Source organism: Stegodyphus dumicola, chromosome 5 (assembly GCF_044657685.1).
Source record: "Stegodyphus dumicola isolate Sdum_Otavi_A_Nest chromosome 5, ASM4465768v1".
Taxonomy (NCBI): domain Eukaryota; kingdom Metazoa; phylum Arthropoda; class Arachnida; order Araneae; family Eresidae; genus Stegodyphus; species Stegodyphus dumicola.
In genome coordinates, this window is record NC_140772.1 from 71,888,481 (window position 1) to 71,915,528 (window position 27,048).

The 27,048-nt window shown below is 33.0% G+C and overlaps 1 protein-coding gene across 3 annotated transcripts in view; it reads right to left on the minus strand.

The window, feature by feature from the left end:
* aralar1 (calcium-binding mitochondrial carrier protein aralar1) overlaps positions 1–27,048 on the minus strand; it is a 232,900-nt gene that overhangs the window by 22,311 nt on the left and 183,541 nt on the right. For all 3 annotated transcript variants that reach the window (XM_085816757.1, XM_085816759.1, XM_085816758.1), the window contains exons 15-16: positions 21,492–21,630; positions 1,278–1,436 (exon numbers count right to left, since the gene is read on the minus strand). In XM_085816757.1, the coding sequence (XP_085672883.1) occupies positions 1,278–1,436; positions 21,492–21,630 (298 nt within the window). The remainder of the gene's footprint in view (positions 1–1,277; positions 1,437–21,491; positions 21,631–27,048) is intronic.

The window sequence follows — 27,048 nt, forward strand, 5'->3', positions numbered from 1 at the left end:
AACGTGAGGTGCCACTGACGCTCTAGAGTGTCCGAAATTTTTTTTACACTAAACACGAAAATAAAAGGTTTTTCTTTTTTTTCTGGCTTTACTATTAAAATATTAGGAACGTTTTTAATCATTAAAACACTTTTTTTTAAATTCGGCTTCTGAGGATGGATATATAAATTTTGGTGGCAGCGAATGTGTTAACTTTGAATGAATGTTCTTTTAACATCATATGGATTTCTGCTTTGCTTTTGGACTTCTAGATATTAACCTTGATCCCAGTAAATATAACTTAAGGAAACTTAAGGACTGTATATAAGATATCAATTTTATCCTTATATTTAACTTCTCATCATTCTTTTCACACAAACCTCTGAAACATAACTGATGAAAATTGTCAGATCATATTTCTATATAAAATATAAAACGTTAAAAAGGAAACTTTTTTTTTAAATGACTAATTTATACTTCTCCTTGGCAATTACATAATTTTTGCTTCTTATTTATTACTACTTAAAAATGTTATTGCATCCGAATTTATCCCTAACATTCTATTATGCTACTTATTAATTTATTGGCAAAAGAAAATAATCAGTATAAGATACTAATTACTAACTTCTTAACCACTTTTATTTAATTATTCTTTTTATTAAAAGATGCATATATTTATTTTCAAATCTTACTTTTGATTGACATATAACAAAAATATATTCTTATCATTTATCTTTACTATAATAGGGACATACAAAATGAAGGTTTGTTTATGTGATTATGGCAGAGCCTTGAAGGCTATTTGTCTATGGGGAGGGATGCTTTCGTGGAGGACTTTCTAAGGCGAACTGACTACATAATGAAGAAACTTAAAATAATTACTAAATATGTTCAAAATACTATGGAAAAAACTTGAACAGCAAGAAAATGCATTTAAATTTTATTTTATATTTATCTACATTTGCAAATTCACTGATGCACGCATTTATGTCAGGAATAATATATTAGTCTCATGACCAACTTTAACTACCATTTCCTTCCATTATGTGCCATAGCATTTTACCAGTTATTCTCTATGAACTGGTATATTAATAAATTTGCCATAAAAATAGCATGGCTATTATATAGTGAAATAAATCAACATTTCAGAAACATAAGAGAGGCTAACAGCTGCTATTAAAAAAAAAAAAAAAAAATTAAATGACTGGATTCAGTGACATGTAATTAATTTCCTACAATATTTTATCAGATATGAATTTTAGATTTATATATCAGTAAACATTAAGCAAAATTAATACCAGGGCCTCCTTTCCAAAATGCATAACCACCCTCTTCACGCCAAATTTTTCTGCATGCATCAACTACACCAGAATATGTTGTTTGGCCTTCTCGAGCAGCAACTTGAAGTCTCGTTTTAATAACATCTGCTGGTGTTACTAAATAGGCTGCAGGAACACCTAAACATATAGAATAAAAAAATGAGCAACATATTCTTTAATTGATTTACTTTTACAAATTTTTAACTAATAAAACTAAGCATTAATCCTTATGAAGTCTGTTTTAAGCAACAACTATTTAATAAGTAATAATGATAAATAGTTTTAAAATAAATAACATATAAAATGCATGGGAATGTGGTTCTAGCAGTGTCATTCCGCATGATAGAAACTTCAAATTTCACTGGTACATGTCTATATGTCAGGAGCGATCTTGTTTAAAGTGGTTAATGGTGGTGGGTCAATGAAAGAAGCAGAAGCAACTTAACATTTTAGACTATGCCAGATTCTTATAAATAAGCTCAGCATACAATAATCCAGTTTCTGTAAAATGAATGTGTTAGTAGAAGTGATATTCATTATTTGAATTAAAATGCCTATGGGAATGCATGTATGTCACATAGTGCAGTTTTTTGATGATTTTGATTATGGACACGTAAATACAGCAGACATGCCATGATTAGGTCAAGTACATTTAATCATGAACTACTACAGTGGATTTCCTTGTGAAGGTGAACCATCTAGTAACCACCAGGGAGATTACAGACAAATTGTCTCTGAGCAAGGTATGCATTAAAATCTGCAATATAGGAAGCTTTGGACATGCAAATGGCTGTTTGCTCCAGAATCTCTGCTTTGTTACCATGCAGCAGGAAACAACTTTCTTTCCTGTAGCTTATGATAAAATATGGTGTCATTTCTTTGATCCGATAATAAATAAAGATAAAGGAATGGCAACTTCTCATTTTTGTTTACCCCAAAAGAAGCTCATTCTTCAATTACAGCTGGTAAAATCATGCTTTTTCTTCTACCCCTTGGTATTGGAGGTTGGAAATGAAAGCCACAGTTAATGAAAACAAATGCTGTGAAACCTTATACAAAGTGAAAACAACCATGAAGATGAATTGTAGATATGGCATGTATCCAAAAATATATATTCTGTTGAAGTGCAATGTCATCCTCATATGGCATTCAGCCTAATTTAAAAAAAAAAAGAGAGAGAGAGAGAGAGAAAGCTTTGATTTTACATTATGCCCAAATGGACATTTTATTAATGTTTTATATGTTACTTTTATTTATCAAATATCATGCTCTTCACACTTATAACCATAAAATTCAATTCAACAGCAACATCACAAAATAATTTTAAAATGAGCTTATTTTTAGAATTTCCAATACACACTCTTGTGTGCTGGAGATACCCCCTTCTCAGTGGAAGTGAATTGTGATGGTTTCTTTGAGCTCCACGTCATTTTGGAAGCACTGCCCCCCAAGCCACTGCTTCAGTTCAGAAAAAAGATGAAAGTTACTCGGCGCTAGGTCGAGACTATATAGTGGGTGTTCGAAATTGTCCCGCTGAAATTTCTTAAGGAGCCATTGGGTTACATGAGTGCTGTGAGGATGGCACTGTCGTGGATCAGGACAATTCCAGAAGACAGCATGCCTCTTCGTTTGTTTTAAATAGCTCTCCGTAAGTATCGCAAAGTTTCACAACATGAATCTGCATTAATTGTTGTTCCAAGCTGCATAAACTCCACAAGCAACATACCTTTTAGGTCCCAAAAAATAGTTACTATAATCTTACTGTTGTTGAAGGTTCGTTTGAATTTTGTGGGTCTCTTTGGAGAATTTAAGTGCATCCATTGTTGTGATTGTCGTTTCATTTTGGACGTGCCATATTTAAAACATCTCATCACCTATTACAACGGATTTAAAAAAATCTTCTCCGTCAGTATCGTAACAGTCAAGAAACTTCAATATTGCAGCCATTCAGCAAGTTTTGTGATCATCAGTCAACATCTGTGGGACCCAGCAAGCACACTTTCTGTAGAGCAACTGTTCAAAGAGTACAGGGAAGATATTGAACTTCCGGAAATTTCATCGATAATTCACTTATCATGAACCTTCAGTTTTCCTTAACAGTTTGGTCAACTCATTGAACAATATCGGTTGTAGCCTCAAACTTGGCTCTTTGACCCCCTTCATCATGCACATCAGTTCGGCCATCTTTAAACTTTCGACACCATTCACGAACAACGCCATCACTCTTTTCCATACGCTTGATTCATTCTTCGATGAATTTCCGCTGCATGGTTCCCTTCTGCCGCAAGAAACAAATAACAGCTTGCAATTCACACTTGGTGGGAGAATCAATAGTGACAGCCATGTTTACATGACTGCATCTCAACAGGAAATGGTGTTGCCAGCGACAGAGCGTGTGGTGGGGTAGATGCGTAGTCGCCTACTATGCACACCAATCACCTGCCACATGCCTGGCCATAATACTGTGCAATCGGAGGTTGAGGAGAAGAAAAAAAAAAAAAAAAAAGAAAAGAAAAGAAACACTCATAGATGTTTTTTTTTTTTTTTATCATTTCTGTCAACGACTAAATGAGGTCCAGTATAATGTGATATCAATGGAGGATTAACTTTATCAGATCTTAAAAATATATGAGAACAAGTTTTTAATGAGGAGTTGATGAATATTTTCGGACTACTGTGTAAGCAGGGTTGCCACTCAAACAGGAGAATGAAATTCCCTGACTTTTCCAGGTTTTCCAGGTGTGTTTCAAGAAAATTCCAGTCTATCCGCGTAATGTACGTTGGCTGTGCTAAGAGGTAAATTAATTATGGTATTACTTGTATTGTGTAGCAAATTCACTTAATTATTCGATAAGTCCCAGAGGACATTTATTCTTAATTATTCTTGGTATACTTTGTTTGATAATTTTGTTTAGTTTTCCACTTAAGAAACTTAATAAAATTTAAGATATATATAAGTGTCCTGGAGGGCCAGTCCACCCTCGGATGAGAAAATTTTTGTGGGGATTTTAAACGATGAACAAATTAATTAATGAAAGACATTTTAATTAGACAAACGATTATTACATAAATTTAACATTTAAGAGAATTAAACAAGTAATGATTCGTCAAAGTTCTTTTTGAACAGAAGCAGCATCTCTGCTTTCACGTCAATCATCTATCATCTCAAAACGGTAATTTCCCTAATTTTTGCTTGGCGCCTTCGCAGCTCGTAGAGAGAATGACGTCACAGCATCTGGTTTTCATCACAGCTCCAAGCGATTGGCACTTACATATATTGGATAACAAATGTATGTTTTATTTAATTATTACTCATGATCATCATCAGTTCAACATGAGGCTAATCCAGTCCTTATAAATCACAACGCAATGCTAAATAGGTTAGATTTTAGGTAAATTTAATTTGCATGAGGTATGTTCTTAAAAGGCACCTTAACACTTGAAAACACAAATATAATTATAATAGTTGTTGTTTTCTCCCCTGAAGATTGAGATTAGAATCTTCCCAATCTGGAATAAAATAAGGCTTTTTTTGCAGACATTCTGCAGCTAAACGAAAGAAAGAAATCTATTTTAATAAATTGAGGTATTTTATATTTATTTCGCAGCATACATAAGGGAAAAATATGTGCATTAAATTTCGTGATGGTATGTCATCATACTGCTATAATTAATTTCAGGATTATGCCAGAGAAAATTTCCTGAAATTTGGAAATATTATTTACTAATAATAAATACATTTAGAGGGAAGAAGAAACATTAAATTATATGAATAACATAAAAATAATTACTTAAAAATTGAATTAGAATAATCAACGATATTTTAGCGAATATAGTTATATTACATGGCTAGCCTAGATGACTGATTACTATTTTTTTTATTTTACTGCAAAATGGCAAGGTATTTATTAAAAAGAAAAAAAAAAAAGGTTTAAAAAGATTTTGCGGTAAAATTCTAGTATACGATAAGGCTTTGGCACGATTTTAAAAATTATCGCCAAGACCAAAATGACCCGTTTAATGTGCATCAAGATGTCGCCAAATCCCATTATTATTCTAACCAAAGAACGTCTATGTAAAGAAGAAAAGGTTCCATACAAGTAAAATGCTATTACGCCGCTAGAATGCGGAGGGAAAATTTGCCAAGGGATTTGGCGACGGAACCTGGCGGCCAGAATTTCCCTCTCCGTGATGTGTACAGGAAATTGAGAAACACGTGTTACGAAGAAACGCTTTTTAACAAAAAGAAAACTACGAAAATCCGTTTTTAAATTATTGTGAAAAATCCAAGAAAAAACGTAACGTTTCTTCTTGGATTTTTCGCAATAATTTTAAAAACGGATTGTCGTAGTTTTTTCCCCCCCTGAAAATAACTAATCCATGAATTAATTTACTTGCGCCAAAAAATATTTTCTTTTCCTTTAGAGTTTAACCACTTGCGCTAAGACTAAACTTCACAGTTGCGGTGCCGTGCGCTACAATATAACAAGCAGTAAAGTGTCTTATTTCCGCCGCTCCGCATCTGCGAGTGCAATCCAGAGCTGTAACTCGAGAAATAAACAATCTCGTTGTTAGGCGACGTTTGCACCACGTTATTTTCATTTTTGCGATAAATGCTTATCGACGTGGTGTTCACGTCGCTCGCGGTTTGAGACAAAAGCATCTCGACGTGCGTGGCACGTCTTTTTTGCGCAAGTGGTTAAAGAAATTTTAAACGATATTCATTTTATGAACTCTTGATAACGTGACCTTCGAACTTCGACACCGGTTTCGAGCTTTGGTGACAGATATATCAGACATGCACAGCTGTTTTCCGTCTATGATGGAACGGAGCCACAGCCACGTCTGTTGCAGAGAGGTTTTCCTTCTTTACAATACATATTCTTTGATTCTAACCTCCATGGTACCGTATACTAGGATTAAACCCATTTTGTTTTATATGAGAACAGGTACTTTCTTTAGTTCATGCACTGCACATGCGATTCTTGAGAATAATGGAAACCAAAAGTTGCGGGAAAGTTGCTTTGCCTTTCTAAAAGACAATCAAATTGGAGCTGCGAAAATTGGCTTAATGCCAGCTACCCGAATGACACTCACGTGATACATAATTCACCAAAAAAGTTACCTCTTCCGACGTCGGCGCAAAAATCGCTTTTTTTGGCGGGATCGTTGTATGAACTTCCCTGACTTTTCCAGATTTTGACAAAAATACTTAAATTCCTTGACTTTTCCCTGAATATTTTGGTCAATTTTCGAATTCCCTGACTTTTCCCGGTTTTCCAGGTAGCGTGGCAACCCTGTGTAAGGCAGTAGATATAGGATTTAAAGATCTTATTTTCTGAGGTAAACTGATTACATATGCAGAATTTAAGGTCTGGTTTATGGCATCACTGGTTACTAGATCGAAAGGTAATCTTAATGCTGTGCCATAAACAAGTTGGGCAGACATTGCTTTGACATCATCTTAATACCTGAGCATATGCCAAAGAGGACAAGTGAAAGAGTTTAAATCTATTGTGATGTAATTAAGACACAATAACACGCCGAATAAATACTAATTCAGAAGTCAAACAACAAAAATCAGCGTTATATTTACAAAATTTTCACAGGACTAGTTTCATTCATTTGCGGTTTTGCAGCTGAAGATGGTGGTTCGGTAAAACCATCGAAACTAGTCTTTTGTTGTTTGACTAGTTTCGATGGTTTTACCGAACCACCATCTTCAGCTGCAAAACCGCAAATGAATGAAACTAGTCCTGTGAAAATTTTGTAAATATAACGCTGATTTTTGTTGTTTGACTTCTGAATTACTATTTTGATGTATTATGTACTTTAAGGGCTATTTTGAGATGCTGATGGAAGCACTTGATAATTCCATTTGACTGTGGGTGATATGCAGAGGTTCGAATCCTGTTGCACCTAAGTGTGCGAGTAAGTTCTCTAAAAAGATTAAATTCAAAATTTTTACTCTGGTCAGATGTAATTGTAACTGGACATCCAAATCTTGATATCCAGCCATGTATCAAAGCATGCGCAGCTGTTTCCACAGTCATGTCTGTTGTTGATTACCTTCCGGCTCTCTTGTAAACCGGTCTATAATAATCATACAAAACTGTTTTCCATCAGATGGAGGTACAGGGCCAATAAAATCTATATGTATGTGTGCAAAATGAGCATCGGTTTCAGTAAATGCGCCGATAGGAGATTTGGTGTATTTGGCAATTTTAGCTTGTTGACATTGATCACAGCCACGGACGAAAGATTTTATTTCTTTTCTCATGTCTGGCTATACAAAATGTTTAGCGATGTACGGAGGCTGAGATACCTGGTTGAGGAAAAAAAAAAATTTAAAGTTTTGAAAACTGTTAATCTCATATACTGAGGAACAAAAGAAGGAAGATGTTTTTTACGGCATGTCTCAATAGAGATGAATATCTTGAGAGGGAAATAATATTTCTCTAATTTTAAAGAGGAGTTATTGGATGCTAAAAGTTGAAGTTCTTTATCGTTTGACTGAGCAGCAGCAAATTTTTGAAAATTGATCACAGTAGATGAAATATCATCTATCTCAATTTGTGATAGTGCATCAGCAACAATGTTATCAGAGCCTTTAGTATATTCAATATGAGTGGTAAACTGGGAGATAAAATCCAAATGGCATAATGGCAAATGGCATAACTGCAGGATGTCAGGATATTGCTGGAATGCAAATTTAAGAGGTTCCTGATCAGTATAGATAAAATTTGTCCCTTCAAGCATGTGCCTAAATTTCTTAACTGAAGAGTACATAGCATAGAGTTCACGGTCATAAGTGGACGAATTCCTTTGAAATTTGCTTAGTTTATTTGATTAGAAGGCTATAGGTTCCCACTGATGTTTAACAAGTTGCATAAGCGAGCCCCCGATTGCTACATCAGACACATCGACCCACAGACTTATCTGTGCACCAGGCATGGGATGCTGTAAATGGTTGCTTTAGCGATAGCTTCCTTACATGCTTTGAAGGAGAGTGTTGCTTCATTGTCCCATCGTAATCGCTCAGTAGAAGCTTTAGAACACAGATTTTTTTTTTTTATCAGTATGGCCTTCACTGAATTTGACTAAAGGTGCTAGAATGCGAGCAGCTTTAGGAATACAACATCTATAAAAATTAAATAAACCTAAGAATCGGCATAATGGTGTGAAAGTCTGTGGCTGAGGAAAATCTAGGGTGCATTTTATACAATAAGAGAGGGATTCAATTTCTTCACCTGATAACTTAAATCCTAGAAAATCAATGCCAGATTGACCAAATTTGCATTTTTCTACATTTATACATAAATCATACTCCTGAGGTTTAGAAAATAGCAGGTTTAAATGTTATAAGCGTTCTTGTTCATTATTAGAAGCTACAAATAAATCATCAATAAATGTGTAAACAAAGGGCAAATCTCTAGTGACCTCATCGATAAACCGTTGAGAGTTTGAAAAAGCATTACAAAGACCAAACTGCATTCTCAAACTTTCAAATAGACTAAAAGGAGTACATATAGCTGTTTTATGTACATCATCCGGATTTATGAGAATTTTTTTTATATGCTTTTACGAAATCAATGTGACTAAACATTCGCTTACTATACAATTCTGACATAAAATCAGCTTATTACGAATAAGATATTTTTCTTTGAGTGTATGTCACCAACAGGGCCCCATTCAACAGACAATTTCTTGGGCACCATGTATAAGGTTAATGAATAGGGTTTTTTTGGAAGGTCTCATGTGACCCAGTTTAATCATGTGCTGAAATTCAGCTTTTGCAATTTTGAGGTGGTCAGGAGCTAACATTCTGGAATTAGCAGCAACTGGAGGACCTTTTGTATTTATATAATGCACAGTATTGTGCTTCACAGGTTGATCGGCATTCGGTAATTTAGTAATATCCGGATATTATAACAATAATTTACCAAATCATTAAAATTATCAACACAAGAAGATTTTACAGAAAAAAAAAAAAAAAAAATAAATAAAAATATTACAAGTATTTAATTTAGCAGGTACTTTAAAATGTTATTAAATCAATTAAGACGCCTGTTACCTAAATCAGGAGATAAGTTGAAGTAATACAAAAAATATGCCCCTCTGATTGAACATGTAAAGGCCCGTCTACACAATGCGATTTTCTCGGCCGACTTTCTCGTAGAGCAACAATTTTAAGGATCTGCACATGCGCCAAAATCGGTCATGTTCTCTGCCGCGATTTCAGACCTGGTGTTCACTGCTCACTAGCGTACGATAAAATCGGAGTCTTTAGCCAATAAGATTGCTTTGAGTGATCACGTGCTTTTCTCCTCATTTGGAATAATAAACATGGCTGCATTTCGTTGGAGCGAAACTCAACTAATAGATTTCTATAGAGAAAATGTTGTGTTGCGGCACACGAGTAATGTAAATTTAAAAAAAAAAAAAATAAAAAAAATAAATTAAGGGATTCTTTTATTTTGATAAGATTTGTCTTCAATATTACTTTATATATTCAAATGTTTTCTAATTCTGGGTGAAAATGATTTTAACTCCCCCAAGAAAAGTTCCAAAAACTATTAATGATGCCATGTCATGGGTACTAGATGAAAATATTCAGAAACTACTTGAAACTGTGGTCGCACTTATTGAAAAAATTCAAAAAGCAAAATCTCCAGTCGAGAATAAAGCAACGCAGTGACTCAAATGACTTCGCCGAAAATGGGAGTTAATCAGGTGAAGATGTACATAGCTTTTCCGACAGCTGCTACACGAGCGATCATAGCCTAGTGGTAAAGAGCAGACTAGGTTTTCTTCGTACGTCGAGATCGTGGGTTCAATTTCCCACCTTAATTTTGGACTTTCTGCGCCTGTAAGAACTTTTTAATTTAGTTTATCTATCACTAAATTCGAACTGCATGACTTAAAAGTCACGTTTTATTTTTTTGCCTACGGGTGGGGTGCTTATTGAATTTTAACGTCTTTCTTTTTATTTTTCGAATGGCCGTTGGCACATGTTTTGGATCTACTGGTCAAAAGTCACAAACTCAGTTTTGTGTTAAATGAATTTTGCGAAAGCAAATTAGAGTCCAATTTAATTCAATATTGCTAAATTTTATTTGCTGATTAACTGATAGAATCATATAATCATAGTTTTCAGACTGTATTAGTTATTTAATTATGCTGATATTAGTTTTTTAATGTTCAATAAATATACTACTTAAGACTTTGAACCTTTATGATATTTTTTATTTAAAATTTTGCACTGAAATTATACTGTTGCTTTGTAAGGTAGTAATCTTTATTCTTTATTAATACTTTTTACTCATATTGGGTTGATATTCATGATATTAGTGTCTATTTATTGATTAATAAAGGTTTTGATTTAAAGCACAGTAGTTACTTATTTTTTCTGAAACATGGTTATTTTATTATTTCAAGATTTAAATGCACAAATAGGAGTGCCAGAAAGTGAAATTTAAAAATAAATAAATAAACTAAAAAAGGAGTAATCTGTGTACTCAGTACACAAAAGAAAAGCATTTTTTTAAAAAAATTTTCTGCAAACTAAATTTAGCAAAAAATTAAAATCACGCGGCATCATCCATAAATACTTTCCGAATTGTACTGCGTCTTCAATACGCAACTCCCAGAGCAGGGAATTACGAAGGCACTATGAATTTCTGGTCCAAACGCATTTTTTCTCCTTCTGTAGCAGTAGCTAAGTTCAAAATTGTATCTGTATCTATAGTAGCAATTTAAAATAGTCATCCATTATTTTGACTAATTGACAATACCGTAAGCTTTGTTTACAAATCGTAGACAGTGTGACTCTGTAGAGGGCGGAAACACTTCCTTTCATAGTGACTGGATGAGTGAATTCCTGTACTAACAAGAAAATTGTTCCGTGTGGACGGGCGAGCTATCTCAGATATTGTCGGCCGAGGAAATCGCTATGTGTAGACGGGCCTTAACATAGCAAATATAAAAAGAGAAAGTAAAATTGCATCTTAAACCAAAATTAACAGTTATTGTTTTGCGACCGTACATATTAATGGATGAACCATTAGCAGAACAAAAGGTTTGAAGAACTGGTGCTTTCGTTTCAGATTTATTTGCAACAATTAAAGTGGCATCACTCCCTGAATCTAATAGAAAACACCTCTCTGTTGATCGACCTGTAATGAAAAGGCAACGCGATGTATGAGGCTGGGAAGAGTTTGTCTCCTCTACTCTTCCTTCTTTAAGTTTCCCTCATAGGAAGACGAAGCACACTTCTTTGCATTATCCTTGAATTTTCGATGATACCAGAAAAGTTTTCGTCGCGTGATTTTGAACGTTTGCAGCCAGAAAAACTGGTATGAGATGAACACCTGAAACGACGAAGTTCGAAGACTTCTTTTCGAAGAGCTTTGATTTCTTCACGAAGTTGAACCGAAGAGGATTTGTTGTTAGAGACAATGGCGGATAAATTCGTGTTGCTGATAGTTAAAACTCGATCAGCTACTTCTGCAGCTTTATCCGAAGTAACAGGTAAGATGAAAGTTAATATAGTTTGAACAGGAACAGGCATTGTTTGATTAAAGAGTTCAAATAAAAGCTAGTCATCTATATTATAATTCTCTGTGCAAAGTTTAATCATGCGGAAGAATTCTCTAGGCTTTCTATCACTGAGGCTTTCACCTGCTAGGAGCTGACAAACTGAGTTTTTTATTCTGAATATCTTTCAATAATTTTTGATTTCACTTCCTCGTACAGGTTGACTTTATCGGGCTGAATGATGACATCACAAACAACAGTGGCAATATTAGCTATGATGTAGCTGAATTTTGTCTTTCCCTCTGTTATCAGTTTAGGAATAGCTAATTCAAATGTAGATTCCAACATGTGAAACCAAAGAGAAGGATCAACTTGAATAAAAGATGGAACCACCAACAGCAAAAGTTTCGGATTCTACCACTCTGTAGGTGGAACAGCAGGAAGAATCAAAATCAGAAGTCCCTGTTGCTGTAAAAGATTTCACGTCCTAAAGTTGCCATTGAAGAGTGGTTACCATTGAAGGAAGTTGCTATTAACGGTGATATTGGTTAATCTGACTCCTGAATATGGATGAAACAACATTTGATATAAAAATATATTTTATTATACACACAGGAATGAGACTCATACCAGGAGCATTGCGTAGTGGTTATTTTTACTCCGGCACCCACCAAAAGAGGCTATGAGACGAGACAGAAGATGTGACATAACAGAACAGATGTTGTGTGCCTCTTGCTCATTGGCTAATGTGGCACCTCTCACAAGCATGATGAATTGCCACACTAGCATTAAAATGTGCAGTAGCATAAGTCCATCAATCATTATTCCTCCCCACACCATCACACATGCATTACTCAAATTATCACACCTCATAATGTTCAAAGGAAGATTTCATATTCCTGACTCCCTCAAGATGTAAGCATGTTTCAAATCAGATACTAAAGAAAATCTTGGCTCGGTCAATAAAGAGAATGTGGAACCACTAATGTTCACTCCAATTCTGATATGCATTGCATCATTTACATTGATCCCTCTTTTGTTGTAAAAAAAGTGAAACACATGCTTGGCTTCCTGGCATAAAGGCCTTTTTCATCAAGCCTTCTGTATACAGTCTGCCTTGATACAATTTTGTATACAGTTCCAGTGACAGCTGTAAGCTCTGAGCTTAATTGCCAAGCTGTAGACTTCCTGTTGTAAAGGGAATTTATTTCCAAATACTTATCTTCAGAAGCACTTATTCTTCACTTATAATCTTGTCCAGCCCTTTCTTACAACAGTTTCAGAATTCTGAAATTGTTTTCATAGCACAAAAACTGTTAGTCTTCAGAAATATTCACAAATCTAACTGTTTTCATGATTGCTTGGCCTGCTTAAAAATGACTGATGATGTGCCACATCACAAAGTCTTCCAAATGATACTTTGGAGCCATAATAAACCATTGAGAGTCTTTACACTTTAAAATCAAATGCTGTGTTACTGAAATTCACTCAAATATTTTGCTTATGCGAAATGTTTGATTTTTTATCAAATGACATAATGTTTTGATCTGCACATCAGAAACCAACTGGTCATTTTTTATTGGATATGGCTAATTAAGTTTGTCTTCCATACTTTTTCTGACACTATCAGACAGACTAAATATTCCAAATATACAACAGATGATCATTTGAAGAATATTATATGTAACTACGATGTATAGTACTCATACTTAACACAGCTGAAATACTTGCTCAAGTTTCAGCATGTGATTCTTTGCTAAAAAGAAATAAAGAAGCTCGTCTTTTGAAATGGCTCATTACTGGATATGAGAAGTGAATACTGTACAACAATGCTACAAGAATAAGAGCATGGGGTAACCCGAAATAACCTCATTTAGTAATATAGAGTGAGGCTGCATCTCAAAAACCTAATGGTTTGTGTATAATGGGACTATATAGGAATCATATGGTATGAATCAGATAAATTCAGAAAGATACTATTTCAAAATGGCAGTTTTAAAAGCAGAAATAAAATCAGAGCACCCAGAACTAACAAAATCATTGAGGAGTTGTCTTCCATCATGATAATGCTGCATCCCACATCTTGATAAATGTCAGACGAAGATATAGCTGGGATATTTTGTTTTACTTTCCCCTCAATATCCGTCAGATATTGGCCCCTTGGATTTTCAGGTCATTTCAAAATTTTTTCAGCTGAAATCCACTTTTTTGGAGACTGTCAAACAGCACCTCTATAATTCCTTACTAATAAATCTACAACTTTCGTAAAAACAGAATTTTTCAGCTGCTGGAGAGATGGCAAAGCGTCATAGAACAAAATGGAGCCTAAGTTATTCAATGAAATTTCATGTATTTAAAGTATTTTATTTGTACTTATAATAATAATAATAATATTTAAAAAAAAAAAAAAAAAGGAATTTCTCCATTTTGATGGACCAACCATGAACTGAATGGTCATTTCTGCTTTACTTTATATACTTAGGATGTATTCAGGCTGTTGTTAGGTGTACATTGTTGCCAGGTTTAACTGGCAGTATTAAATCAGGTAAAAGTTCAGTGCTAGGTTTGTTGACTAAAGATCTGTTTCAATTCTTAATCTTGCTTTTCCTTCAAACTAAAAATTTTCTGAAGATGAAGCAGCAACAGTTTAGTGCAATTCTGGGAATCTCACTGTGATATACATACAATCTACCACAGTTATAATATAATTGTAAATATAATTGATTGAATTTTATAAATAGCTATTTTCTGCCACACATTGCTTTTATTATTGATAAAAAATTTGTTAAAATGAATATATGAAAAACTGTAAGTACTAGGTTTGTTCATTTCTCAAAACATGGAATCGGGCAACCTTTATGAAATTTAGATGTACAGTTCAATTTTAATTCAGCAAAATATGTTTTCTGATAATGAATTAAAAAATTAAATTTAAATACAGAACTGTATTTTTTTAAGCAACAAAAAAAGTTGTAACATTACAATAACTTGAGAATCATTTCCGTATAAAATATAAAACAATGATTATGAACACATATAGAAATGAACTATATTTTTTTTTTAGACATTTTAGTGATTTCTACTTTAGTTATGCTGAGACTTTTCTACTACAGCTGAATATTTAAGAGGAAAATATAACTAAGCCATTTGAATGCTATAACTAAGAAATGCTAAAATATATTTTTAACAATTCAGATAATTATATTTCTAATCTGATGAATATTACAGAAGAGAAACTGATTCTCATAAGAATGGAAGCTTGCTAGAAATCATACTGATAAAAGCATTAGTGTCAATAATTGATTTCTATAAAATCCTTAATATTTATAACAGAAATTTAATTGTATATCAATTGGACAACAGTGATGATTTTATTATTATATTAGCATATTAATCCACTGAAATTTTCTTTAAATCCACCCTTTTGATAACAAAAAAAAGACTACTTTTATAATTTTAGAATGGAAAGATCTTCCATTTATTTGGCTTTTTAAAGATGTTATGTTAAAAAAATTAAATTTATATTACAAAAATTATTATATCACAATTTATATCACAAAAAAAAAAAAAAAAAAAAAAAAGCGTGACCCAAGCTGGAATATTTTGTGCTTTAAATGTTTTAGGACAAATACCTAAAGCTGTAAATAATTTATAGAAAAGTATAGTAGCTTAGAATATAACAGATAAAAAGCCCTTCCCAATTATTACTTTTTTTCATATTTAGCCCCTTCTCAGCTCAATAAATTTCAGAAACAGTAAAAAAATTTTCCATCTTTTCATTTAGAATATGAAAGAAACTGCAAAAAAATAAAGTACATACAGCGGAAAAAACTAAAGTTACTTATGCAATGTTGGCTTTCTGCACACAAAATATCCATTATGTTTGCTTCACACATGCAGGTAGTAATAAACATTTTACATAGCTTTACATTTTGTCTTGATTACACATCTAAAAATTTTAGCTGTAACTTAATAGTTCATCTCAGCACAGTCTATTTTAAAATAAGAAATGGCAAAGAAAAGGTATTCTTTGGCATATTCTTAAATAAGGAACGAACAAAAATTAAACACAAATTACAATAACTTTAAAAACTATTTTATATAGTAATAAAATTATTAAAACTTATTAATTTGTAATAAAATTTTAATAAATGAAATGTTTAGAAAATCTAATGTATTGTTAAGAAAGCAAATGTTTTGCTATGAATTCAAGAGCAAGAAAAGACAAACTTGTTCTTATGGTCAGGTAATGCTTTCTAGAAACAGGAAAAGCAAACTAAAATAAATACAGTCAAAAGTCGTTAATTCGGACACCCATAATTCGGAATGATCTATAATCCGGACCTCAAAACTAAAAACTTTCTGCGCATGCGCCGCGCTGACACATGCGCATAGGCGTTTACGCGTGCGCGTAAGACCTTTTACGACTGCGCATATGAGTGTGCGCAAGTGCAGAATACGTTTTCGCGTGCGCGTTTTATGTATAATGGACATATAAGCTAAAATTATCTAATTATCTATTTCAGTTGATGTTGATGATTGCGTGGTTCCTTAATTTTCGAATTGGATCCGGCTTATTATTTTTTGCAGACTGTAAGAGCAATTTTATAAAAGTAAGCTTAAACTTTCGATTATATCAAATAGAATTTCCGATATATATTTGTTAATATGTAAAGGATCTAAAGCGAAGGTATGTTTTGAAATCCGAAATCTGTTTATCAATTTCACGCTGCTCGGCGGGGGGGATCGCTGCGGCGGGCGCGTAATGAATTGGAAGTTGATCTGTCAACACTATCCTTATCTTCAGCGCAGATGTTTTTATTTTATTTGGCTTATAATTCCTTACCAAATGTAGTATTTCATCTCGATATGCTCCGTCTTTGATATGATTTAAAACAAGTTCCTCGCGAAGAAAGTGACAGAGGTTATTGAAAACGAAAAAATTTTGATTGACAAATTAATCGGTGTTCTAGACACAGCAAGTATAGGACTTGAACAGCGGAACTTTGTAACTGAACAAGAAATTATGTCTGTTTAATAGAATTAAAGAGAAAGTATTATCACATGAAACGAAGCAAAACTTAAACAACTTACATTGAAAGAAATGTTTAATAAAGTAAACAAATAAATATTAAGCTTTTTCTTTTTGCAAATTTTGATACCCTTTAGATCATAATTGTTCTTTATTTCATAAATTACGGTTTCATATTTTTAATTTTAGAATCTCTGCATGCCATCTTACGAGATTTAAACTGATGATCTATAATCCGGAAAAATCGATAATCCGGAATCGCCGAAGTCCCGATGAGTCCGGATTAACGACTTTTGACTGTAATACACAACAGTCATGATCTTCAAGCTGTGCAAAAAAAGTGTTGCCATATGTAGGCAAAACTACTGGGTTGTCTAGAAAGTAATTTTTTTAAGAAAATGAAAGAAGATATTCTGATAATGAATAAATATTTTCTTGAATTATATATTGCCTTTTGCCATCATTGTGGCAGTAGCATGATTCCATGCTCATATTTTTTTTGTTTTTTTGTTGGTGCGGACGATTGGTTCACAGAGGAAGGGACACATTTATAAAAATATAAACCTTATTAAACGTAACATAATGACACATCGACAAGAAAACTGAATGATTGTGCCATTTTGCCACACTGCGAATTAAGATTTTAGTTTCTATTTGTAATTTTTTTTACTGCTAATAGACGACAGCCACTTCTAATATTAAAAATGATACTCTGCTATGGTTTCTAATAATTATTCAGGGTTCTAGATAGCATTACCTGACCATAAGAACAAGTTTGTCTTTTTTTTCTTTTTGCTTTTGAATTCATAGCAAAACATTTCTGCACACAGAAATTAAGTACTTTTACGGACCATTGATGAAAATAATTAAGGACCTATGAGCAAATGTGAGCTGAATAAAATCAATTAAAAATATTATCTATGCCTGAATTTCATTTTTATAATACCATCCTAAAAATAAAACAGATCCCTAAGTAGTATGCATTATTACTAAACATGAATTAACATAGTTATTAATAAGTTTGAGAATAAAATAAACTTTAAGCAATTTATCAAGTAGCATTAAATATTTTACACTTATAATAGTTGGACATATTTGAAAGAAGAAAAGTGGCATTTATGTTTTACTAACAGTTAGCTTTATGTTGATTTTTTTTTTTAATGCCTCATTTTGTCACATACTTATCAGTCTAGAGGTTTAATAAATAGCAGGTAGGTTTTATGTTATGGGTTAAAATGAGAAGTAAGATCATAATCAGCATGATTCATAACAAAACACTGAATGTTGTCACCGCTGCTGCTTGCCTAGAGAGAGACCTGTTGATTAGAACAAACCTGAAAGGCCTGATCTAGGCATGGCTGGCAAGTGTTGAAAGTTAGTCAGGCTCTGTTTGATGCAGTTAATGTTGTAGATTCATGTAGAGTTCCAGGGGTTGTAATCCAGTTAATATACTTTAAAGTTCCAATAAGCCATTAAAGCACCAGAGGTAATAAGTTATTTTGTATTGTTTTAAGTCTCACTAGACACAAAGAATAAGTTTTACTTGAATTTTAACATTTTTGTATTTTATCTTGTGACCACAGTGAGTATTAATGAAAAGCAATAACTCACTTTAATATATAGAGAAAATTTTTAAGGGTAAACAGTTAGTTATCAATAATTAAATTAGGTAGTTTAATAAACCTTAGTCATTATGGATTTACATGGTCACTAATAAATTCTATTTTTTAACAATACTTAAAAAAAGGCCCTATTAAAATCAAAATCTAATAAAATTTCAGTTTAAAATACATATAATTTATGACATTGATTCTTAAACTATATTAGGATAATTACACATTAAAAGCTACAAAACATTTATGTTTTGTAACAACAACACTCAATAAGATATTTATGCACCTTTTTAAGTTGAAGCCTTCCCAGACATTTTGGCTAATTATATCAATTTCCTTCTCTTTAACCATCTTTTCTAACAATTAGAGATTTGTCTCAATATGCAAACCAATGATCTTGCTATTTTCTGCATGCTTTATCTCCTAACTTGTCAACCTCTCCACAATGTACCTATGATGGTTTACTTGATCTGGTAAAAGTTAAATAGTCCAAAACCCCTGACAGATGTGAATCAAATTATCATTATGGCTGAAAGTAACTACAATATCAGACAAAGATTTAAATAAGCCTCTTATTTAAAAAGAATTTCGAACATAAAGGCATGCTCTGATGCTAACAAAATCAATTACAGCTAACGATGATGTAATTAAACAAGAACAGTCAAATTCAAAGTAAAAATGCTGACTAGTCACATTTCACTAGTTTTGTCACATATTTCTCAAATCTTCTAGAACCATGGGGCTATAAATCTTGCCTTCAAATCCTCCTAAACCTTCCAAGCTGCAATATCTAAAATCCTAAAGAATTTCATGAAGAAAACTGATCCACATTCTGAGAATTTTGAATATTCTGAGACAATTACATAGGAAAAACTCTTACTAAGACAAAATTAAAAAGAAGATATTTTTAATTAAATACATAGCTAATTTTTCTTTTGCTAAGAGCTGTTTTGTAAATTGTGCTTTAGAGCATTATATCTTGTTTATTTTTCAGATTCAAAATATTGTATAATAAGTTGCAAAAATGAAACTTAACAATATGACAGCGAAAAATAAAAATGTTTTATTTAAATTTTTTTAAATATAATTTCAATATACTACCATTATTTTAATGAAATTTATCAATCTTATGAAGTTTTAAAAAAATCGTCGAAAAAATTCTCAGATCTTGGAATGAAAAATTTTCTATAGAAACTGATCTTAAAATCGCCAAAATGTTGATAAGTCGCCAGATTTAGAACCGTTTAATAAAAGAATTGACATCCCCAAAAGCGAAAAGTTGTTTAAGAGCTCTTCATTACAAAAAATGAAATAATTTTGAAATGCTTATGTTTCACTTCTTGCTTAGAAACTCGAGTATCCCATCATTTATATTAGAAATAGAAACAAATTATAACCCATAAATCCATTCAAAAGATAACCATATATGTTGATGAATCACCAAAAATATTCCTCCAAAATGCTAATTCACACTGAAAATGGCAGCCGTAAAAACAGACAAAAATTTCAGATGATTAAAATTAAGGACCTTCTGCTGAGTTTGGCTGAAATTAAGGACTTAAAGGACCAAAAATTGATTCCAAAAAAATCCAAGAACTTTTAAGGACTCTTAAGAACAATACAAGCCCTGTTATTTTAAAACTGAAAATTCAAGTGCTGTTTCCATAGTAACACAGCATTTTATTTTATTTGGTTGTTTCATTTCCATAGCAACACCACACAGGTAAAAAAACTGATCCAGGTAACTTTTGGCCTTCTCATTTGAAGTAAAGGTTTTAATGTCTAAAATATTTTGTAGAGACTAGAAAAAATAATAATCAGAAGTTGCCAGATCTGGAGAATATGGTGGGTGTGGCAGTATATCTCTTCCAAGCTATAAAAGCTAGAAGCAAGTTACCATACTTCTATGAGGTCTCGCATTATTTTGATTATCTACACCTTTTCTACTGATCAATTTTGGCCTTTTCTGTTAAAGTGAATCATTCAATTTTCCAAATGATAACAGTACACTTTAAAATTGATTTTTGTGTTGCCTGGTAGAAGCTTACAAAAACTGAAATCCCATCAAACTGATAGCATCACCTTTATTTACTTATTTATTTATTTTGAATGTTGGCTTTCAAAGTGCTTCGAGCTTCCATGATCTCTTGCATTTAACATTATTGTAAACAACCCATTTTACATTCCCAGTAATGATGCACTTCAAAAATTTATCATTTTATTGATGTCTGAGAAACAAATCACAAGTGTCAATGTGACGGCACAAATTTCTTTCCATAAGAACATGAGGAAGACATGACGAGCTCTGAGATTAAACTTAGGCATATCAAATGATCATGGACAGTCGAATTAAATAAATTTAATCTCTTGGCTACCTCACAAGTTTTTATTCACCGGTTTGCATCAATTAATGCCTTTATTGTGTCTTCATCAGCTTTAACTGGGCTTCCAGAACATGGTGTATCTTCAAAGTCAAAATTGCCAGACTGACAATTTTGCGAATGAGTTTTTTACATAACAAACATAATAATTTGTCATTAAATCATATGACAAAAGAATTCACACACAGCATTTAGATTCTGAGATTCAAAGTTTTCTTTCTTATGTGGTCTTGAAAATGACATGGCAATAATGGTAAAAAATAAAATGAAAATAATAAAATATGACATATTGCCATGACAGACAATAAATACCACATGCACTTCTAAAGCAAAACTGAGAGATATGACAACACTCATTCTACAATAATGGACAACAAAATACAAGTATGCAATTCCAAGAGCAACACATGTAGTCATCATTCACAACTTCTCAACTATCAGCTATAGTGCTACAGCACATAATTTGATTATTTTTTCATGTCAAAAGCAATAATGAACTCTTGGGACAGATTCAAAACAGATGGCGACAGGCCATATTTTGCTGACTATTGCTATACAATACAAATTATGTTAAAAAAATACAGTTAATATAACTGACATAGTGCTTAAAAAACATTTAAATTTGACTTACCAGCTATAACAGCAGATAATAAAAGTGATCCAGGTCCATTGTGCCCATCTGCATCAGCAAACTTTAGTTTTGTATGAGCATAAACAGGAAAATAAATTGCTGAAAATGGTATGTCACGAAGAAAACATGCTCTAGCACCCTGGAATGGAAGTATATATTTCAAACACTCATAGTACATAAAATATTCAAGAAAAATTTTAATAACAACTGATTTAAGGATGATACAAAATAAACTTCAGTAAAAAACAGAATTTCATTCCCCCCCCCCAAAAAAACTTATGACAGTTTAGAACATTCCTTAAATGTGATTTCTTTCTACTTGTTTGCATGTAAATAATAAAAACATAACCATATTAGAATATTTATGATAAAAATAGCAATTTAACAAATTCCGACATTAGGAAAATGTTGCGGAATGAAAAACAGTACTGATAACAGAACATACATATACCTTCCCACTTAAACCCTTCCATTTTATTATTTATTTATTTAAAGCACATATATAAATACTTACATGTAATATGCACTCTATTTAGAAAAATTTACACTGGTAAGATAAAACTCAAAACATCTGCACACGATGAAATAACATTGCCAATCTGCAAGGTAAAGATATATGTTACAAGGAGATTTTCTGATCACTTGTCCTATTTCAATTTTTATTTCTCTGTGCAAACTTTTGCTTTATACTGGTATGCTTATAGATGTTATGGGGAAATTCTGGAGGCAACATTGCCATTTATGACCTTTTAAAGAATGACTAAACGTCAAGGGATTAATGACAATTTCAAGCAGGCTGAAACAAATGCTGTGCTTGCAAAGTGCATTTCCAGTGCAAATCTTACCATCACTGCTCAGAAATTTGACAACAAAATATATTTCAATATCCCATTTTCTGTAAAAGACATTATTACTTACTGACTATAAGTCTGTTCTAAGAACACATGTTGATTAATGCAAAGGTACATATGCAGTCATTTTGACTGTGCCTGCATTTTCAATCACTTTTTACCTATCTTACTATTTAAAAAAACATTATAAGAAAATAAAAATTAAAAAACATTTAAATCAACAAATAAAGATTATTAAACATGACTGATAATAAAAGTAATACAATTTTGAATCTTCTTGCAGAAAACTTGTTGTTACCGAACACTGACATACTATGTGCTGGTGTAATGTAAAGTTCACAAAACTCTCTCAGTTTCCCTGCTTATACTCACACACATTCTTCAGCAGTCTGTACATACTCTTCTTTGACACTGTCCACATATTTGAAGATTTCACTTGACGTATTTGTGATATGTTTTTCTACAACTTCCTTTCCTGGTAGGCACTTCTCACATGCTTTCCTTTTCTTGAGTTGATCATCAGGCATGCATTCAACCTGGGAAGCAGCACTGTTTCTCAGGATCTGGTTCATTTCCTGTTTCATGTCCCATGGCAGATTAGCCACTTCAGTAACCCTCTTACAAAAATGAGGTGTAGTACTCAACTCCTTGGCACTGCTCTTTTTATGTACACTGCAAAGGGGGAAAGAAAAAAAGAAAAAGGGACAGTTCTATATCTCGTTCTACTGGGCCGATTTACAAAATTCAAATTGTGTTCTTCATGTCTCAAAAGCGCGACTTAGGATATATATTAGATTTATATATAGCATTATTCTAACATAGGTATTTTGACACAAAATTTTGATGCAATACGTGGTCAGTTTCTGTAATGACATACCAATCTTTTTCCATATTTCGATTCTGTGAGTCAAATTATGCCTAAATATTAAGTTTTGTAATTTTTGGCGAGAAATTTAAATATCTCCCTCTCCCCGCGAAAAAAATTTGATAAAAGTGTGGAGATTGCAATTTCTCTGATCTATTTAATTAATTACACAAATATATATATATATATATATATATTTAGATATACTTTTGGTACTGCCCATTGCAATGAAAAAGGAAGATGCATAACTAGATGTTACAGCAGTCCCATATACAAAATTTCAAAGATCAACGTTCTACGGCTAAACGTTTTTGAGCTATGTGAGATACATACGTACGCACGTACAAGACGTCCCGACAATATCCATTCTATAGCCATTTTGCAAATCAAGCTGGAAAAAGGAATACTTTATTCTGTCCTTAAAAATATTCTTTATTCTGTCCTTTCAAAATGTATATTTCCGTTGAAATACGATACCGAAACTTTTCACAATTACAGTACTTCTTTACATTGTACACTGCGAAAGAAAAAAAAAGGGGAGACAGTTCTATATCTCCCGTTCAACCGAGCCGATTGACGAAATTCAAACTGCGTTTTTCATGTCTCGAAAGCGAGACTTAGGATATATATTACATTTATATATAGCATTATTCTAACATAGGTATTTTGACACAAAATCAGACTTTTTCTGAAATAACATACACATTTTTTCCATATTTCGATTCTACGACTCAAATTATGCCTAAATATGAAATTTTGTAAAATTTGGTGAGAAATTTACCGAGAAATTCATAAATTTATGTTGGCGTATTTTTTGTCTGTTTGCTCCAAGAATAGCTCACTACTGGTGAACTTCTTAATATATGATAATCTATTTTCCTTTCCTGTGAGTTACAATCGTTCCTTTTTTCAAATAATGTTCTTTATATTATATTTTTAATTGTTATTACCGTAATTTCCGGAAGAAACGCTGCGCGTTTACGTGTTTAAAACTTAAATTTTCAGCGAGTGCGGCGTTTCTACCCATGCGGCGTTTAGGTTAAAATATTTCCTATGATGGTCATTGTACATAGTTTGGATGGCTTTGTCATTGTGCATAGACTGGTGCTGTTCCCACACAAAAGACCACTCAGTTGCTTTTTGCGAACGTTATTTTGTTTACATTCTTTCCCTTGAACGGACCTACATGCCTTATTCACCCTAAACGAGATCTCAGAATAATAACATTCTTCCCCCTTTCAAATCAACATTCTCATCAGTTCGAATAGTCTCTCTCCTCTGCCATTCAATGAATCTTCCAGGACCCATCCTCTCCCCACCCCTGCCTTTTCTGCAATTTTTTTCAAAAGCGGACATGACTCCACCTGCCTCGCAATAACGAACTCGGACATATTTCCCCTTCAGCATGAATGGATTTTTCTTGGCATTCTGCCAGATACAGATCTCATCAGTTTGGGTACAAGTACTTGTTGGATAGTTTTTAAGTAAGAAGGGAGCGGGAAATTTTTGAAAATGTCCCTAAACGGCACAGAAGCTATACTGCTGGTTTTAAGCTTAATGTAATTTCACGTGCTGAACAAATTGGAAATTGAGCAGCAGGCCGAGAGTTTGAAGTGAACGACAGATGTATTCGACGTTGGAGAACTGAAAAAGAACTTCTTAAAAATATGCCACAACAGAAACGAGCCAAAAGAAGTGGTACTGTAAGGTGGCCAAATCTAGAGGATGACCTTGAAAACTGGATGAAGGAGCAATGAGGAAAGGGGATGGCAATTTCAACTGTAAAAATTCGCTTACAAGCAAAATTTATAGTAAAACGAATGAACATAAATGATTTCAAAGGAGGTGTAGCAGATTTATGAAAAGAAAAAATATTTCTGTGCGTACTAGAACAACAGTCGGGCAACAATGACCAATGGACTGGCATCTTTTCTAAAATGTGTGACAGCTATTATTGACAAAAAAAAAACTTCTTCGGTCGCAGATAATAAATATGGATGAAACGCCGTTAGCTTTCGACTCTCCTGCAAACAGAACTGTTGATGAAACTGGTGCAAAAACCGTACCTATGTTTATGACGGGGCATGAAAGAACGTCATTTACATGTGTGTTAGCTTGTGCCGCAAATGGTGACAAGCTAAAGCCAATGATCATTTTTTAAACGAAAGACTATTCTGAAGGGAGATGGTATGTCATATATCAGGATTTTGGTTGAGTTTTTGCATCTATACGGGCCACGACGATGTCACGTGCAATTTAATCTATTGCGGCGTTTACGCTGATGCAGCACTTCTGTGTAATTTAAATTTTTTCCCCGCCATTTTTCTCGAGTGCGGCATTTGCGCTGATGCAGCCTTTCTTCCGGAAATTACGGTATTTTAAGTAATTTTTTCTTTTTTGAATTTCATTTTAATTGTTTAAGCTGCATGGTTTCTTTCGAATAACTGTTTTAAAATTTTCTATTTACCCATTTGAACTGTGCAGTTTAAATAAAAGGTGCATCGTTTATTTTTTTTTTCAAATAGTTTTCTTTATATTTTTTTGTCATAGTTATTATTTTAGGTAATTTTAAATTTTTACACTTTCATATATATTGTTTGTGTTTGATTGTCTCTTCAGATAATTGATTTAAAATTTTCTATTTATTCATTTGAACTGAGAATTCAAAATATATTTATTAATATAAATTTTCCACGATTTCATTTTCTTTATTTGAATTGCGTTTCTTTCGGAAGAATACTTTATGTCCTAGACTACGATGCATCTGAAAACTGAATATACTAAAAGAGAAAATACAGTAAAGCACAGTTAACACACTATTCAATGTTCCATTCAGAAAAGATATATAAATGAGAAAGATGTATAACCAACAATTTAAATTAGGATGACCCGCATATATTGCTTTTAATAGCTGTAGAGACATTAGGTATTTTTTGGAAGCAGAGGAGATGAAAAATTAGCAACGTCTTCACTGGGAATCGAACCGCGGATCTCTCAATTACAAGCTGAGTGTGCAGACCACTACACCACGAAGGGTTGCTAAGAAGGTGGGAGAAATACCTTAAATATTTTTTTGAAACAGGCAAGATGAAAAATTAGTAGACGTCCTCGCAAGGAACCGAACAGCAGAGCTCTGGAATACCAGCATAGTGTGCAAACCACTACACCACGAAGGCACGCTAGGAAGGTGAAATATATACCTTATATACTCCTCCTTTTAAAGGGCGACCGGGGATTTTCGGGGACCCAATCGCCAAATCCTGGGTAAAGAGAATCACCACTCAACACCCTTTCAGTTCGGGCAACAGTGTAGAGACATTAGGATTTAAAAAAAAAAAAAAAAAAAAAAAAAAAAACTGAAGAGATGAAAAATTAACAAATGACTGGTATCGAACCGTGCCGGGTATTGAACCGCGGACCTCTCAATTATGCGCTGAGTGTGCTGATCACTACACCACCAAGGGTCACTAAGAAGGCGGGAAAAATACCTTATATAGCTTTAACATTATGCTCATTACTTTACACAATTTTATCATTCTACATTTAGTTTCTTAAAATGTTATTCCTATTTTAGTTAGATATATTTTATTTTTGAAATTGCAAGAATCAAATATAATAAGATTAAAAAGTTTTAAATTTTAAAAAAATACTAAATTTTATGGAGAAATTAATTTTTTTCTTCTTAATCGCTTGCTCTTTTTCTTCAGATATTCTGCAAGTATATTAAAAAGTATCCAACTTTTCGAAACATCTTGGTATTTCTGACATTCATTTTAAATAAAGTTATCACCTTCCATTTCCTAGAGGCCCACAAACGGCCAAACGGTAAAGTCTCTGAACA